Source organism: Pimephales promelas, chromosome 23 (genome assembly GCF_988280905.1).
Source record: "Pimephales promelas chromosome 23, fPimPro1.hap1.1, whole genome shotgun sequence".
NCBI classification, from domain to species: domain Eukaryota; kingdom Metazoa; phylum Chordata; class Actinopteri; order Cypriniformes; family Leuciscidae; genus Pimephales; species Pimephales promelas.
In genome coordinates this window covers 21,141,225-21,157,612 of record NC_142791.1, presented here as the reverse complement: position 1 = coordinate 21,157,612, position 16,388 = coordinate 21,141,225, and the positions used below count along the sequence as shown (strand labels likewise).

Here is a 16,388-nt window from a genome sequence, read left to right as displayed (position 1 = left end):
ATCAGGTTATTTCCTAGTATAGTGAGGTAAAAAAAAGATCATACTTTTGTTTGTCAACGGGAAATTTACGGACACATTAGCCTATCCTCATGCCGTTACATGCAGCATTTTGACTAGGGCCTATTTCTGCACGAGATGAAAACACGTTTATTTCTTGGGTCAGAAAGAGTCGGAGTTTGCGATATGTGGCCCCCTACCATTGCGCTCTCTGTCTGGATGCACTTCACATGGGCACTTCAGTAAGCACGAAGTACGCGGGTTAATGTGTTTTAAATGCCGGGAGAAACCAGAGCAAGGGCCAAACGTCTAGCTGAGTCGATCGGTTTATATACTTATACACTTATGACTTGACTCTGATAAAGAAAAACGGGTTAATGCGTTTACATTACCACAAGCATTGTCAAGTTAATTCAACATAATCATAATCGTCGTCGCATGCAAACGCGCTCAATCTCTGAAAGTGAAAGTAAAAACGGACTGCTTTCGCCATCTGCATTAACGCCGCGTTCCCTCAGAGACGACGATGATAACGGTAATTAATACTATTTTAGTGATATTATTATTAATACTATTTAGTAATTGTATTGTTTTAGTGTCATTAAACGTTTTGTTAATGTGTTACGGAAACAAATACTGACGAACAACGGTGCCGTTTTCATCTTGGATCTGTAGGAAATTGAATTTTGCGTCTGTTAAAACGATCACACTTGATAATTTGTGAATGGATCAACTTGCAATTCAATTTTGATGTGGGATGTTTTTTAGTCTGTTTTAAAAACATTCTCTTAGAGGAGTCCTTAGTGCGTGTCGGTATTGTTGCAATTGTTATGAGGATTGCAATTGTTATGAGGATGATTGTAAATTTAGGCAAGGCAAATTAATTGTAGTTCCTATTAATTTAATAACAATACTAGCTTTATAATAAAAATAATAGGCATAATAATAATAATTTAATACATTATGGTAAAACGAGCCAATTATCGTATTGATATCGTCAAAGGCATCTGCCATCGGCGATATCTCAGACTATCGTCGATACACGATACTATCGTCTATCGGCACAACCCTAGATGATGCCTTTCCAGATGTGTAAGCTGCCCATGCCACACGCACTCATGCAACCCCATACCATCAGAGATGCAGGCTTCTGAACTGAGGGCTGATAACAACTTGGGTTGTCCTTGTCCTCTTTAGTCCGGATGACATGGCGTCCCAGTTTTCCAAAAAGAACTTCAAATTTGGATTCGTCTGACCACAGAACAGTTTTCCACTTTGCTAGTCCACTTTAAATGAGCCTTGGCCCAGAGAAAACGCCTGCGCTTCTGGTTCCCGTTTAGATATGGCTTCTTTTTTGACCTATAGGGCTTTAGCCGGCAACGGTGAATGGCTCTGTGGATTGTGTTCACTGACAATGTTTTCTGGAAGTATTCTTGAGCCCATGTTGCGATTTCCATTACAGTAGCATTCCTGTTTGTGATGCAGTGCCGTCTAAGGGCCCGAAGATCACGGGCATTCAGTATGGTTTTCCGGCTTTGACCCTTATGCACAGAGATTGTTCCAGATTCTCTGAATCTTCGGATGATATTATGCACTGTTGATGATGATAACTTCAAACTCTTTGCAATTTTTCTCTGAGAAACTCCTTTCTGATATTGCTCCGCTATTTTTTGCCTCAGCATTGGGGGAATTGGTGATCCTCTGCCCATCTTGACTTCTGAGAGACACTGCCACTCTGAGAGGCTCTTTTTATACCCAATCATGTTGCCAATTGACCTAATAAGTTGCAAATTGGTCCTCCAGCTGTTCCTTATATGTACATTTAACTTTTCTGGCCTCTTATTGCTACCTGTCCCAACTTTTTTGGAATTTGTAGCTCTCATGAAATCGAAAAGGAGCCAATATTTGGCATGGCAATTCAAAATGTCTCACTTTCAACATTTGATATGTCATCTATGTTGTATTCTAAATATAATATTGAAATTTGAAACTTCCACATCATTGCATTCTGTTTTTATTCACAATTTGTACAGTGTCCCAACTTTTATGGAATTGGGTTTGTATTTCACATCGTTTCTTTGAGTAGGATGAAAATAATCTTATTTAAAGAAAGTGTTTTGCAGGATTGATATTCAGAACGGTAAGCACGCGCTGCTTTGTTTACGTTATGTGTATCTGCAGCCGGCAGCGTCGGTTTTCCTTTTTGAATGACGAATATAGACTAATATATCTGCAGAAATAGACAGTTGGTTTATTAAATGCAGGCGCAGAACGCACATTATAGCTGACAGTCAGCAAGCGCTGCTTTGTTTATGTTATGTGTATCTGCGAGATCTGCAGCCGGCAGTGTCGGTTTTCTTTTTTGAATGACGAATATAGACTAATATATCTGCAGAAATAGACAGTTGGCTCATTAAATGCAGGCGCAGAACGCACATTAGACTATAGCTGACAATCGGCTGCTGTTCTCTCGGTGAGTTCAAGTGCAGCTTTTTACCTCGACGAGAGCAGACGAGTTCCGGGCTTTAGAGAGAACAGAAACTGCGTTACACTGCACAACGAAGCTCTTACCGTATGTACATCATAGTGTCTGCATTGGTGAAAGCAGAGAGTGCAGAAACTGCATTACAATAATAAGATCTTCATTCTCGCAATTGACAGACTGTCATCTGCTGCTAAATGCTCATCTCAGCAACATTTTATGTGATGAGAATCTAAATACTTCAAAAACTTCTCACGAATCAGTAATCTCGATATCTGTAATAGTAAAAACGTATAATAGCTGTAGTAAAACGTATTCAAGAGAGTTTCACATGTAATATGTAGCTATTTCATATGCAAGCATGTCAGCCAATCACAGCAGTGGGCAGTTACATTGAATCCCAAAGCAGACACGCCCCTTCAAACAGACCGTTCTAAGCAGAGGCTAAAATCAGGCTAGGAAAAATGCCTTTTATTTGTAAATTTTGACTATTTTTGATCTAAAAAACATACTAACATTATAAGGGGAACCCAGGAAACATTGAAATAATACAAAAAACCCATGTCAGGGGACCTTTAAAAACCCTGCTTCCCTAATCCTTTTCCCCTCCACATTATTAAAGATGCACCTTAAGCAGTTAATCAGTGTTTTAAGCATATCAAAGGGGTCAATGAGAATTTCCTTCAACTTAAGATATAAATTACTTCAATGTACTGTACTGTATTGGTGCAGTCATATTGAAGGCAAAATTCAGCTATTTAAAAAGAAATTGTGCTTAGGAATGATTTGGCAACAGGTTTAATTTGGCAACGCAGAACAGAAATCTGCTTGGTTTGAAAGTTAATTCTGTGCGAGTTATGCTTCATACATCGCTACACTATTGACAATAAACAACTGACCTTTTTTTGGACTGTAAATTTTTATATATTGAAAATAGGTTGCAAAAACTAAGTTGCCACATCTTGTTGACAGATGTTGAACACATGTATGTATTAAATTTCCACATGCACCTGTTTGGTGTGTGTATGGGGAAGCAAAACCTTCGGTTGAATCGGCATATCTTAAAAGTCATCAGAAGGGTCAGAAAAATAGTAGGAAATGATTATAATGATAAACTGTATTGACGCACAGTATCCTTCGACATTATAAGTGGACCTTCAAAAAAATAAAATATCATGATATGACCCCCTGATTTTTTATGTAGTTAGCATTTTTGTGATTTAATGTTTTTGTGTGTTTCCCTGGTGCTTCTCTCCACTGCACTACAGACCCTTTGATCGGTGAGGACTCCCTGCTTGGCTGTTCACTCCCCTCTGGCTCCGCCTCCTGTCTGGATGACTTTGTAGATATCTCTGGAGGCAGCTCCCAGAACATACCAGGTACAACCAATCATTTATTGTTTTTCTGTCATTTATAGCTTATGTGCCTTGGAGCAGCATATAACTTGGTGACAACACTGAACATTTGACTGGAATAAAAAATGATTATTATTAATTAATTTTAATTAATAATTAATTAATTATTATTTAAATACCATATGGACTTTCTTGAAATTCATTTAGCTTTTGTAAAGTGAACATTAATGTTAAAGTTTCAGGGTTTACATCATGCTAACAGTGCTGTATTTTTGTCACCCATCTGTTTTTCTCCCCATCACCCGCCCTCTTAAATCTTTTACCCATAAACTGTCATTTGCCCCAACTTTCATCACCTCTTAGCTGCAGACTCCTGTTTGATCTCAGGCTTTGAGCTTCCGGGCGCTGAGACAGCCAATGAAGATGAATTTGACCCCATACCAGTATTGGTCTCCAAGAACTCCCAAGGTAAAAGCTTTGAGGAACCAAATCCTCTTTCTGAGAATAAGTGAGCAATTTGCTTCTGGGTCATTCCGTGTCAATTCAACCAAAGGTCCACGGCTCAAATTTCTTTGTAAGTCTATTAGTAAAATCTGCTGTGCTGACTTTAGCAATCTTTTTTGCCTCAAGTTTGCATGTCTGTAACTCAAGAAGTATTAAAGAGGCATGAGGCAAAACTTGAGACAACAGAACACAAGAAGTGCTTTTTGCCATTTTTGAATCACTGTTGGCATTTAATGATATAAAGATTGCTAGTCAACATATTTTACTAATAAACCTAGCAAACCCTGTAAAAATAAAATAATGATGCTGTCACCCTATTGCAAACTGAGAAAGCGTGCGTTCACAGACACCAGAATAAACGAGTTCACAGTAACATTCATCAGACAGTAAGACAGTTCGTTCAGTTCACGTTCGCCCAAAATATGAACGAATTCATGAACTATCATTCAATGAATGCGTTCAGGTACAACACTGACTATTATGTTTGTCTTTGTACAAAAAGACTTGGAAGTTGCTGAAATTTGCTTGATTTGACATGGAATGACCCTTCTCACTCTCATTGTAATGAAAGCAAGCAGCTAGTACAAATATGTGTGTGAAATATATATTGTGCAGAAGTTTTTTTATTTTTGGCAGTTCCGAAAATTCCGAATTGAGATGTTTTGTTGAAGGCAGATGAGCCATTTTGCACTCAAATGGCTTGGGATGGGAATCGAATAGAATTTTTTTTTTTTAGTTCCACTTTACGATTTATTATAATAGTCAAGTCAAGTCACATTTATTTATATAGCGCTTTTCACAATACAGATTGTATCAAAGCAGCTTCACAGTGATAACATGAAAGTAGCACAACACAGATCAACAACATTGCTAAACACTAAATAACCCCAACTGAGCAAGCTCAAAGCAAGCCAAAAGCAAGGCGACAGTGGCAAGGAACCAAAACTCCATCAGATTGGATGGAGAAAAAACCTTGGGAGAACCCAGGCTCAGTCGGGGGCCAGTTCTCCTCTGGCTTACATTCATATTGTTTAAATATAAATATTAAATATAAATATTGTTTATGAATCAAACGGCGCCATAACATATCGCAGGCGTTGAGTCATCTCATAAGATAAATATTTTCAACTCGACATTGCCATTTGAAACACCAATCACATCACAGAACAATTCACAGATTTTTAAGCCTCATGTGTGCATAGTGTAACTAGTTCAAAGTAGAGGCATGGACGGGACTGTTCTCTTCATCCTGCCCGCCGAATTTCTGACCATTACCACCCACTCCCGCAACGTTTGTGTTACACTCCCGCCCGCTCCCTCAAAATGCATGTCCACTCCTGCCCACACCCGCAAAACTCTGAGAATTTAATCCCGCACAATAATAGAGATGCATTGATTTTGTGTCTTCTCCCATCCCGCAGGAAAAAACAAGCATTTGTATTGCTATTATTTAAGATATTCATGAGGTTGTTTGTTTCGTTTTCCATGCATGTATTGCATGTATTCTTACGCACTGATCAGGAAGATGAATACTACCCTTGCTAGGCTATCGGGACATCTAAAACGCTTAGGCTACTGTGTGTTTCTTTAGACTTCAAGTACTTTGATTTTAGCTATTTAAAGGTTCTATATGTAACTTTTGTTATATAAAATGAATCATTTTTTATTGCCTGTGTTTGAAGGGGTTGTAATCACACATTGCAATGATCCACTTTTCGTGTTTTGCTATTACCTCTGAAGCCCAATATTCATATTTATATGTGAGGTCTCCGGGTCGGATTTCCTGCGAAATCCATCAGATGTGACGTGCATGCGTGCTTCCGAGCCTCTCTATCCTTACAGTCAACCATGTGACCAACGGCACTTTAGCTGACGACATAGAGTCTGATAACCCCCCAAAACGTCCTGCCTCCAGCACAACACAGACTCCAACACAAACTCCACATAAATATAAAAACAAAAAAAGTTTTATCTGCTCAAGCTTGTCAGGCAAAACGTCAATCTGATCGACTCCGGACGAAAACGCGGAACAACATAGTAAACTCTAGTGAAATAGCAAGGTAAGCTACATGAAAGATGACATGAATACAAAAGAATGTTCCAGGATAACAAAAAGTAGGTGCTTTATCATCTAACTTATTTTATTTACTAGATCTACTCACTAATGTCACTCATCCACTACTACCATATTGTTTATACACATTTCCAGACACGTTCAGTACAGTAATGTCACTTCCAATGATCTTACTGTTGCACTGAAATTGTTCAGTTTAGTTCACTAACCGTTTTCGTTATCATATTATACATTCACCTATGTTGTCATTGCTGATTGTGAAAGATACACGAATAGTTAGTGAAATGGCTTATGCTATATAACAACACATGTCGGCTAAATGCAGTTTATTGTAACATTATCATGGACGAGCACAGAGCATTAAGTTCAACGTCAAGCTGATAAAAGTAGGCTATTATTGTAACTGCAGTGGGAGTTTACATTAGTTTCCAGCATGTTGTGTGATGATTTCGCCTTTGCATTGAGATCGTTGTTATTAACTAAATCTTGAGGTCGAGCACGCGCACGAGCGCTCTTGTTGCATTCTGAAACATCACCGCTAGAGGCCGCTAAAAAACGCATACAGCATCTTTAAGTATTCCGTCATAGGCTTTATTGGTCCTGGAATAAATGTGCAGAAAGCATGTCTGAAAGCAGCTAGTCTCAGATAACACAGACAGACACGCATACATGTCAGACTTGCCTTGCTTAGGTTTTGTGCTGTAAATACCTCGTTTGAGGTTCTTTTCCACATCATTTATTAACATCTCCATCATGTCGCTAGGCTACCTCCCGATGCCACGTTTTTGTTTTTTTTTAGCCACCCATTCCCGCCCGCAGCAAAGTTCAAACCGCCCGCTCACGCAAGATTTGCGTTGGGTCAGTCCTCTAGTTCAAAGTTCACATGACATGACAAAGTAATTACTTGCATTTTCTTGTATTCATTTAGCATACGCTTTTATCCAAAGTTGAGGAATACAACAAGCGATCCATCTTTCAAAGGCCAGTAATAAAAAGTTTCAGTCATCGTTCAAGATATTACTTGTAATTTATTGTTTACACAAAATAGTCATTCTTCCCCAAATCAGATTGCACTGGATGCAATATATATATATATATATATATATATATATACACACACACACACACACAACCGGTCAAAAGTTTTAGATCGGTGAGATTTTTTATGTTTTTTAAAAGAAGTCTCTTCTGCTCACCAAGGCTACAATTATTTGATAAAAATACAAAAAAAACAGTAATATTGTGAAATATTATTACAATTTAAAACAGCAGTTTTCTATGTGAATATATAGTGAAGTGTAATTTATTCCTGTGATCAAAGCTGAATTTACAGCATCATTACTCCAGTCTTCAGTGTCACATGATCCTACAGAAATTATTATAATATGATGCTCAAGAAACATTTATGATTATTATCCATGTTGAAAACAGTTTTTTACATTTTTATTTCAGGATTCTTTGATGAATAGAAAGTTCAAAAGAACAGAATTGATCTGAAATGGAAAGCTTTTGTAACATTAATCACTACCATTCAAAAGTTTTGGGTCAGTAAGAATTTATTTTTTATTTTTGGGGGAAAGAAATGAGAAAAATACTTTTATTCATCAAGGATGAGTTAAATTGATCAAATGTTACAGTAAAGACATGTATAATATTAGAAAAGATTATATTTTAAATAAATGCTGTTCTTTTGAACTTTCTATTCATCATAGAATTTTTGGGGGAAAAATGGTACACGACTGTTTTCAACATTGAAAATAATAATTTATGTTTTTTGAGCATAAAATCAGCATATTAGAATGATTTCTGAAGGATCATGTGACACTGAAAACTGATAATCAGCAACAGTAATGATGTTGAAAATTCAGCTTTCAAATTACATTTAAAAATATATTAAAATAGAAAACAGTCATTTTAAATTGTCATAATATTTCACAATATTACTGTCTGTCATTTTTTTTTCATAAAATAAAGCAGCCTTGGTGAGCAGAAGAGACTTTAAAACATTAAAAAAATCGTACTGATCTAAAACTTTTGATATATATATATATATATATATATATATATATATATATATATATATATATTATTTTAGTATTTATGTTGAATTTGCTTTTTTCCCCAGTTTTTATTCTTATTCAGTCTTATATTCTTATTAAATTATTAAATGTTTCCATGTTGCTTTCATAAACTTATTTGTTAGTTGCCAGCCAAGGCAACTATCTGAAACAAATAATCTGCCTAATGTGCCTAATTTTATTTGTTATTTGTAATACTTATTTCTTCTATTTCAGCTATGTCTATTACCAAAAACGATCGATTTAGTTAATAACAACAACAACACTGAGACAAGCTTACTATTTTTCCCCTTAACTTGTAGATTCAGTAGTTGTGCAGTAAACACTGTGAGGTACTACTAAAAATGAACAAATTAACCTCATTTTTAATGTGCTTTTTGGGATCATTAACTGAGTAAAATATCATCTATAGTTAGTTTATTGTTTGTTTAAAAGAAATCAGTTCCCAATTTCTTGATTCCCAACCCTACGCATGATATCTCGTAACATTCTCTCTTGACTTTTCGTGAGCATCTACTTACCTTTGTGTCTTTCTCTCCCTCTCTCTTCTGCTGTCCCCTTTCCTCGGTCTCTCTTTATCTCGATTTGACTGTCCTCCCTTTCCTCCTCCCCTAACCTTCCTGTCCATCTGGCCTCTTTTAGGAGGTCACTCTCGCAGTAACAGTGGCAGTTCTGAGTCCAGCCTGCCCAACCTGGCCCGTTCCCTGCTGTTGGTGGACCAGCTCATCGACCTCTAGACCCTACAGATAATTCCTGCTGTGCTGAAGATGACGTCAACCGCTGTAGTCTTCTGCCTTTAACCATGAATCCCTCCTGCTATCATTTGTCCTGTCCTCCACCCTCTATCATGGTCCATTTCCTTCTTTAATCAGTTCTTCATCTATCCATTCTTCCTGCTCGTCACATCTTACGTTTTAAGTTCTTTCCTTGTCACTTTATTCCTTCAGTTCTTGTCGTCATCAGCATCATCGCTCATTTGATTTGACATACTCAACGTTCCTTCCCTGCACCATACCATTTCTCTCCCCGATGAGTTTATGTTCAACTTTTTTCATTCAAGTCTGGTGCGACCTTTTTCTACAGGCTCAAAATCCGATTTCCTCTGGCATCCATATCTGTGCTTCCTTTGCACATGCATTTCATCTGCCTCACATTCAAGAGTGCAAACTTCAAACATTAGATGTTTGCCCAATCCTCCTTCTCTTCCGTCTTTATCTGTGTATTCAATGGCACTCAGGAAGCTCGTCTCTAGATTAAACACACATGGGTTTTAGGACAAGGGAACCAAATGTTTACAGACAGGAATATTTTTGCTGGATGTTTACAGATCTGCAGGTAGGCAAACACAGCTTGTAAGAATTTATCTTCATCCAGACTGAGCGCAGGGTACAAACAGATCTTAACACTTTGTGTAAAGCTGACCAGAAACTCCTCATTGTCATCAGTGGTACCTGTTTTCACCATCTCATGATCATGTCACCTCCAGATCATAATTTCTCTGTTATTTCTTTGTAAATAGCTCTATTGATGTTGTACGTTGGCTCGAAACTATGTAAATTGATGTATATCTGCAGTATTCGACTCTCCCGCCCTCGAAAGTGATTTGTTCTTCCTCTGTATAAAGCATCTGGTCCAAATGTCCAGCCATTCCTTCAGAGATCCCTATCTCACCCCATAATATACATGGAGAATAATTTAAAAAGAACTATTTCATATAAGGTTAAGATTATATGTGAAGATGAATAGAGTGTTAGAGAATGAATGTATGAATCGAGTATCCATATATAAAATGCAGATATTTGTATATGAAACCTATTTAAGAGGAAACTTTATCTCTTTGTTCTGTGTGTTGAGACATGTTTGCGAATGTAAATTTGTCGGTTTCATCTTCAACGGCCATCGCCAAGTCAATTAAGAAAAGAGGACAATCTCAAGGCATCGTGACGCGGTTTGACGCCATTTGCAAGCAGATCGGCTGGATTTGTTTTCGGTTTTCATTGCCTTTTATTCTCAAGACATTTATCAACAAAAACAGGTTGTAGTCTCGAGGAAAATAGTCAACGCTGTACTTATACCATTTCCTCCTCCGAACTACTGCCTGATGCCATGCTTTCTTGCACAGTTCTTGTGAATCAAACGCATATCGAAGCATGGCAGCTATTATGAATATGAAGTTAAGACATGTCTGTGGCCAATCTTCATATCAGTATTGTACGTATGTGTGCGTGTATGTGTGGACGTGAGGTAAATAAATAGCTAGTCTTAGTTGTTGAAAGTGTTGAGGTGGTTTTGTCTTTGACATGGTTTAAGGACCCGCAGCAGGCACCTCAGTTTCAAGCACAGGTTCTCCTCATTCAATGAGTCTTTAGACATTGAAGTACCTGATTTTGAGCAGGGAAAATGCTCGTAATGCTGTACGAAGAGCAGAATCCCGATCAGTGAGAAATGCTTTAGAATTGAACGTTCAGTAATCAAAAAACAATATCAGCTTTTTGACAGTTCAGAATCTATAAATGACATTGAAATGAGTTTGAGACGGTGGTTGTCATTTCACAAGACGCATAAGAGCGACTGCAGAAGGGCTGGGCGGTCTGATAGAGATTTTGCTATGCGGTTTATATCACTGTAGATATATTTGCATAGCTATAATATATTAACAGTTTTTCCCATGCTATCAAATGTGGCTTATCTGATCAGAAATGTTTCTGGTTTAATTGAACTGTTTTGAATCTTTTAGGGTTTTTCCCCTCACATTTGATGCTAGGTGTGTGTATTTACGTACATAAGCGTGTATGTACTGTGTATATAATATATATATATATATATATATATATATATATATATATACATTTTTTGTACCAATTTTTTGTTATTACAATAAGGTTTCATTGGTTTATGTTAGTTAACTGTATTAGTTACCATGAACTAACAATGAACAATACATTATAAAAATCAAAAGTTGTATTTGTTAACATTAGTTAATGTTCTGTGAACATTTTTATTATCTTACATTAAATATTAATACATTGTTCATTGGTAGATTGTGTAAACTGATGCATTAACTAATGAGACCATATTGTGAAGTGTTGCCTTTTTAAATATTTTTTTAAATAAGTCTCTTATGCTCACTCAGGCTACAATTATTTAATCCAAAATACAGTTAAAACCGTAATATTGTGAAATATCATTACAATGTGAAAATAACCATTTTATTTTTTTAAATAGTTTATTTTATAGTTTATTCCTGTTTCATTGCAATTTGTTGGTCAAGAAAAAAAGTATTTTTATTATCAAAGTTGAAAACGGTTGTGTTGCTTAATAAAATAACAGCATTTATTTGAAATAGAAAGTATGTAACATAATTCAATGAACTTTTGGTCAATAAAAGTATTAATTTCAATAAAAAATAGTATATATATATATATATATATATATGCACATACACAACTTTTTTTGGATTTCCATTTAGAAACTTAGTTATATACCATTATATAACATAATATATAACACTGACTGAGATATAACATATTAGTCATACCGCCCATCCCTAAAGTGCAGTAAAACAGTTCTTCAAGTTTGGGATATTTTATGAGGCATTTTGTTGGAGGCATTGGTGAAAAACCACAGAATAGCACTGCACATCAATGATGCTCTTGCAGAGGAAAAGAGATGTTGCTGGGTCTCCGTTACTGATGTTTGTTGTTGGCAGTGAGGATTTCTGAGATTTCTATATCCTCCCCTCTCCTCTGTACAGCCGTTCGCAGACTCTCATGTTAACCTATGCAATCCTAATGCTTCATCTTGTAGTTCTCAGTAGAGGTCTTTGCCCCGCGGGTAGTGTTTGACTTGTGTTGTTGTGCAAAAATCAAAGATTCCTTTTATGTGCTGTTTTTGTTCAGAGAAAAAAAAAAACAATATTTATGACCATGTTTATCCCCAGAGTTGGAACTTCATTGGTCTCTGTAGCAAACACCCTCAGCCCAGTGTTAGAACAGTAATGGGTTCATGTGCACCTTCTATTTTTGTCAAAACCAATAAATAAAGAAAGGGGTGGAAAATAAACATGTAAATGTGAATGTAAAGTGTGCCGGTGTTCTTTTTTTATTTTATTTTTTTGGGTCTGTTGAAACTTCTAAATGTGAACCACTGTTGAATAATAATAATAATCCAATATATAAATATGAAATGGTGTTGTAATAAGAGAAAAAATATATATTAATATATTAGATTATCCATTAAAAAATATTGATTGAAAAAAATTGTGTATTTTAGTAATACATGTTTTGATGAGCGAAATGGGCAGGGGGGGGGGGGGGGGGGGTGTAGGAAAAGAAAATATAATTGAAATATTAAAACTGTTAACTAAATTCTGTGAATATTTATTGTGAAATGCGCTACATAGATGAACTTTAATTGTTAAAAAATATACTCCTGTTTTAATATTTTAGAAAGGCCAACATATGTATCAGCTTCTTTTTGTTATTCACATTGGTGATACTCAGGCCTCTATGTTCCTGTAAGACTGCATTCAAGTTGTGGGTATAACAGATTTATTAATATATTTAAGGATTTCTTCGATGTAAAAAAAGTTCTCTCTTTCTTATCATGTAACAACTTCTTGCTGGGGGTCTGGCTGACATAGCCTGTCTTCTCCAGGTACCTTTTCTTCATCAATGTTGTATTCTTTCTCACTCTTCTTCTTTATCATTCAACCATTCACTTGGATAAGAGAATTGCACATTCACACAAAACATGGCACTTCATGACTAAGGTAAGTGCAAGAATTTCAATGAAGGAAATGGATTCCTGGCAGATACAGAAAGGCGAGGTGTCTGAACTTAATCATAAATCTGCAGAATCGCAAAAAAAGACAAAAGCATTGGCCTTTCTGCCTCCATTATGGCGCATCTTACAAAACATTATTTAAGGACGGCTGAGTACCCTCTGCTTTTATGTCCTAGTTATTCTTGTTTCAGAAGCCTTGATCTGTATGCTTCCAGACCTGAATCAGCCTTTACATATTAATCTTAGGTATGTTCTTATTATTTTTCATAAACTAACCATCATTCTCTTTCAAGCATAGGCTTTTACAAGTCAATGTAGCCAAAATTGCCTGGATGCTTGTAGGTATATTGTCTTTTTAGGAGATTTTATGGAGTTTCATTCCATTAAATATTGAGACTTTAATTGACCCCTTAAAGCATCAAGTTTTTGAATAAATTAGGCTTTGAAGCAAGAGTTGCCTAATAATTTGGTACTGTGCTTCAGGCTGTGTTCTGGCATTCAATAACACAAAAACAGCCTTCCTCAAAGGCTTGATTATCTACACATTTGAAGAATTCACAAGCAGGTTCTCATGGTTCTTTGTACAAATGACCTGTTTTGTGATTGGCTAACCTCTTTGCAAGTTGATAAATGTGTTAACCAGACAGTTTAGTATTTCTTTTCTTATAATGGAAGTAAATGACTACCGTCAACTGTCTGTTTACCAACATTCTTCAAAATATCTTCTTGTGTGTTCAACAGAAGAAAGAAACTCGTACAGATTTGGAACAACATAAAGGAGAGTAAATGATGACTGAATGAATTAAAATTTTTGAGTGAACAATCTCTTTAATTTCCTTTATATAATGGGTGTCCAAACTCTTTATACGACCACTGTAATGCAGAGTTAAGCTCCAGCTTGCCTCAACACAACGTCCTGGAAGTTTCTAGTCTACTTAGCAAGACTGTGTCTGTGTCTGAAATCACCCTCTATACCCTCATTGACTATTCCCTACATTAGTTCAATAATATTGTACAAACTGGTTTGCGTGTGTAGCCCCTTTAAGACGTTGCCCCTTTAAGACATTGCCCCTTTAAGACTCGTTGCTCGTTTAATTGATGACGCAAAGTGTTCCTGTGAGGAAGAAATGCGAGCTGATCCAAGTTGGAGTGTTATATGTGTGCGTGCATCCTATAAAGTGAGTTAATTCTTGTCATTATACACTTAGGAGAAAGTTCATATTGTAATCTTGTATATAAGTGTTGTTTGTTGAAGTTATTGAAACTAAATTCGAGTGTTCTATGGTGCCTCTCTAACGATCGTTACATGCACAATCATATTCATATCTGCCGTCGAATTATGCGATCATTGATCATACTGCTGTCATATTTTATGTTGAGATAGATTGTTTTCTTTATTTAATATGTTGGTAGTAAATTGCAAGTATAGGGGTGAGTTGATGGCGATTATAGTTAAATGGCCTATTCTGATGCTAATATTGCTAATCGTGGCACTATTGTATTTAACTCTTATTGCAAGTTATATTCCACACAGATTGTATCATTGTTTATTGTATTGGATTGTTAGATAATTGGATCTGAAGTCTGTATATTTACTTATTAGTGGTGCTTGCTGAAAGCAAGGCAACACTATTACTATTGTGTTTTTTGAGTCGGCCCAAAAGTTTGACGCGCTACTCCTCCCGCAGTTTTTGTCACACACCCATGAATGAGGTCTCAAAACGTGCGGAATATTCGGGAATGGTGTGCTATGACTTTTCTAAGCGATCGGGGGTACGATGTTCGCCCGAAGGGCGAACAAATTTCCCAAAAATCCCATAGACTTAACATTGCGACAAACTTTGACGAATCATAGCTCCGAGTGAGAATTTTGCAGAAGCCTGCGATTTACCACATTTGAAGAGGCTGACAGGCTCTGTAAGAACATACCTCACAATGGGGTAAAAGTTGCACCCCTGGGGGGCAGGAGCTGCCCAAACTTTCCCCCATTGACCCCAATGTTATTTATTTTTTTTTATTTTTTTTTTCAACTTCGTTTTTTGGCACGCTACTCCTCCCGCAGCTTTTGTCACAGACCCATGGGTGAGGCGTCAAATCGACCGGCTTATTTAGGAGAGGTGTGCTATGACTTTTCTAAGCGATCGGGGGTGCGATGGTCGCCCCAGGGCCGAAAAACGGCCAAAAAAAATCCCATAGACTTAACATTACGACAAACTTTGACGAGTCATAGCTCTGAGATCGGATTTCGCAGAAACCTGTGATTTACCACATTTGAAGAGGGTGACAGGTTCTTTAAGAAAATACCTCACAATGGGGTAAAAGTTGCACCCCTGGGGGGCAGGAGCTGCCCAAATTTTTCCCATTGAAAATTTTCTAGTATAGCATTTTACTATTCCAGGAAAAAGTTTGGAGCACTCCTACGTCCACAGTTTTTGTCACAGACCCATGAATGAGGCATCAAATCGTGCGGCCTATTAAAGAGAAGAGTCCTATCACTTTTATCAGAGATCGGGGGTACGGTGTTCGACCCAGGGGCGAACAAATTTCCAAAAAATCCCATAGACTTAACATTGAGACAAACTTTGACGACTCGTAGCTCCAAACAAGGATTTCGGACAAATGTGAGATTTGCCACATTTAAAGAGGCTGGCAGGCTCTTTAAGAACATACCACACAATGGGGTAAAAGTTGCACCCCTGGGGGGCAGGAGCTGCCCAAAATTTTCCCCATTGACTTACTATGGTGAAGGACGTCCCATCAAATGCATGTGTTTTTCCTACTATGGTAAATTGCATAGGGATTTTGTATTGAACATAGCTCTGGATCACAGTGTCATAGAGACAAGGGGGCGGGCTCATTTTACTCAGACGACCAATCAGTCTCTCAGGATCATTATGAAGCTATTAAGCCACGCCCTAGCAACCATTTAGAGCACATTAGCAACAACTCCCATAGACTTCCATTAAAAGAGATCAAAGGGATATCTCAGGATATAAGTGTTATAGAAACATGAGGGTGGGCTCGTTTGACTTGGGCCAGCAAACAGCCAATCATGAATCACCTCAACAATTTCTGGCCATGCCCTAGCAACCATTATCGAGCACCTTAGCAAC

General features: G+C 37.0%; 1 protein-coding gene across 5 annotated transcripts in view; it reads left to right on the top strand.

Moving 5' to 3' along the window:
• The window catches only part of aak1b (AP2 associated kinase 1b), a 97,662-nt gene that overhangs the window by 66,647 nt on the left and 14,627 nt on the right, over window positions 1-16,388 (top strand). For 4 of the 5 annotated variants that reach the window (XM_039664388.2, XM_089126270.1, XM_039664387.2 and 1 more), the window contains 2 exons: window positions 3,748-3,858; window positions 4,198-4,302. In XM_039664388.2, the coding sequence (XP_039520322.2) occupies window positions 3,748-3,858; window positions 4,198-4,302 (216 nt within the window). Of the gene's footprint in view, window positions 1-3,747; window positions 3,859-4,197; window positions 4,303-9,132; window positions 12,567-16,388 lie in introns of those variants that run through there. The other variant, XM_039664389.2, reaches the window with a different exon arrangement.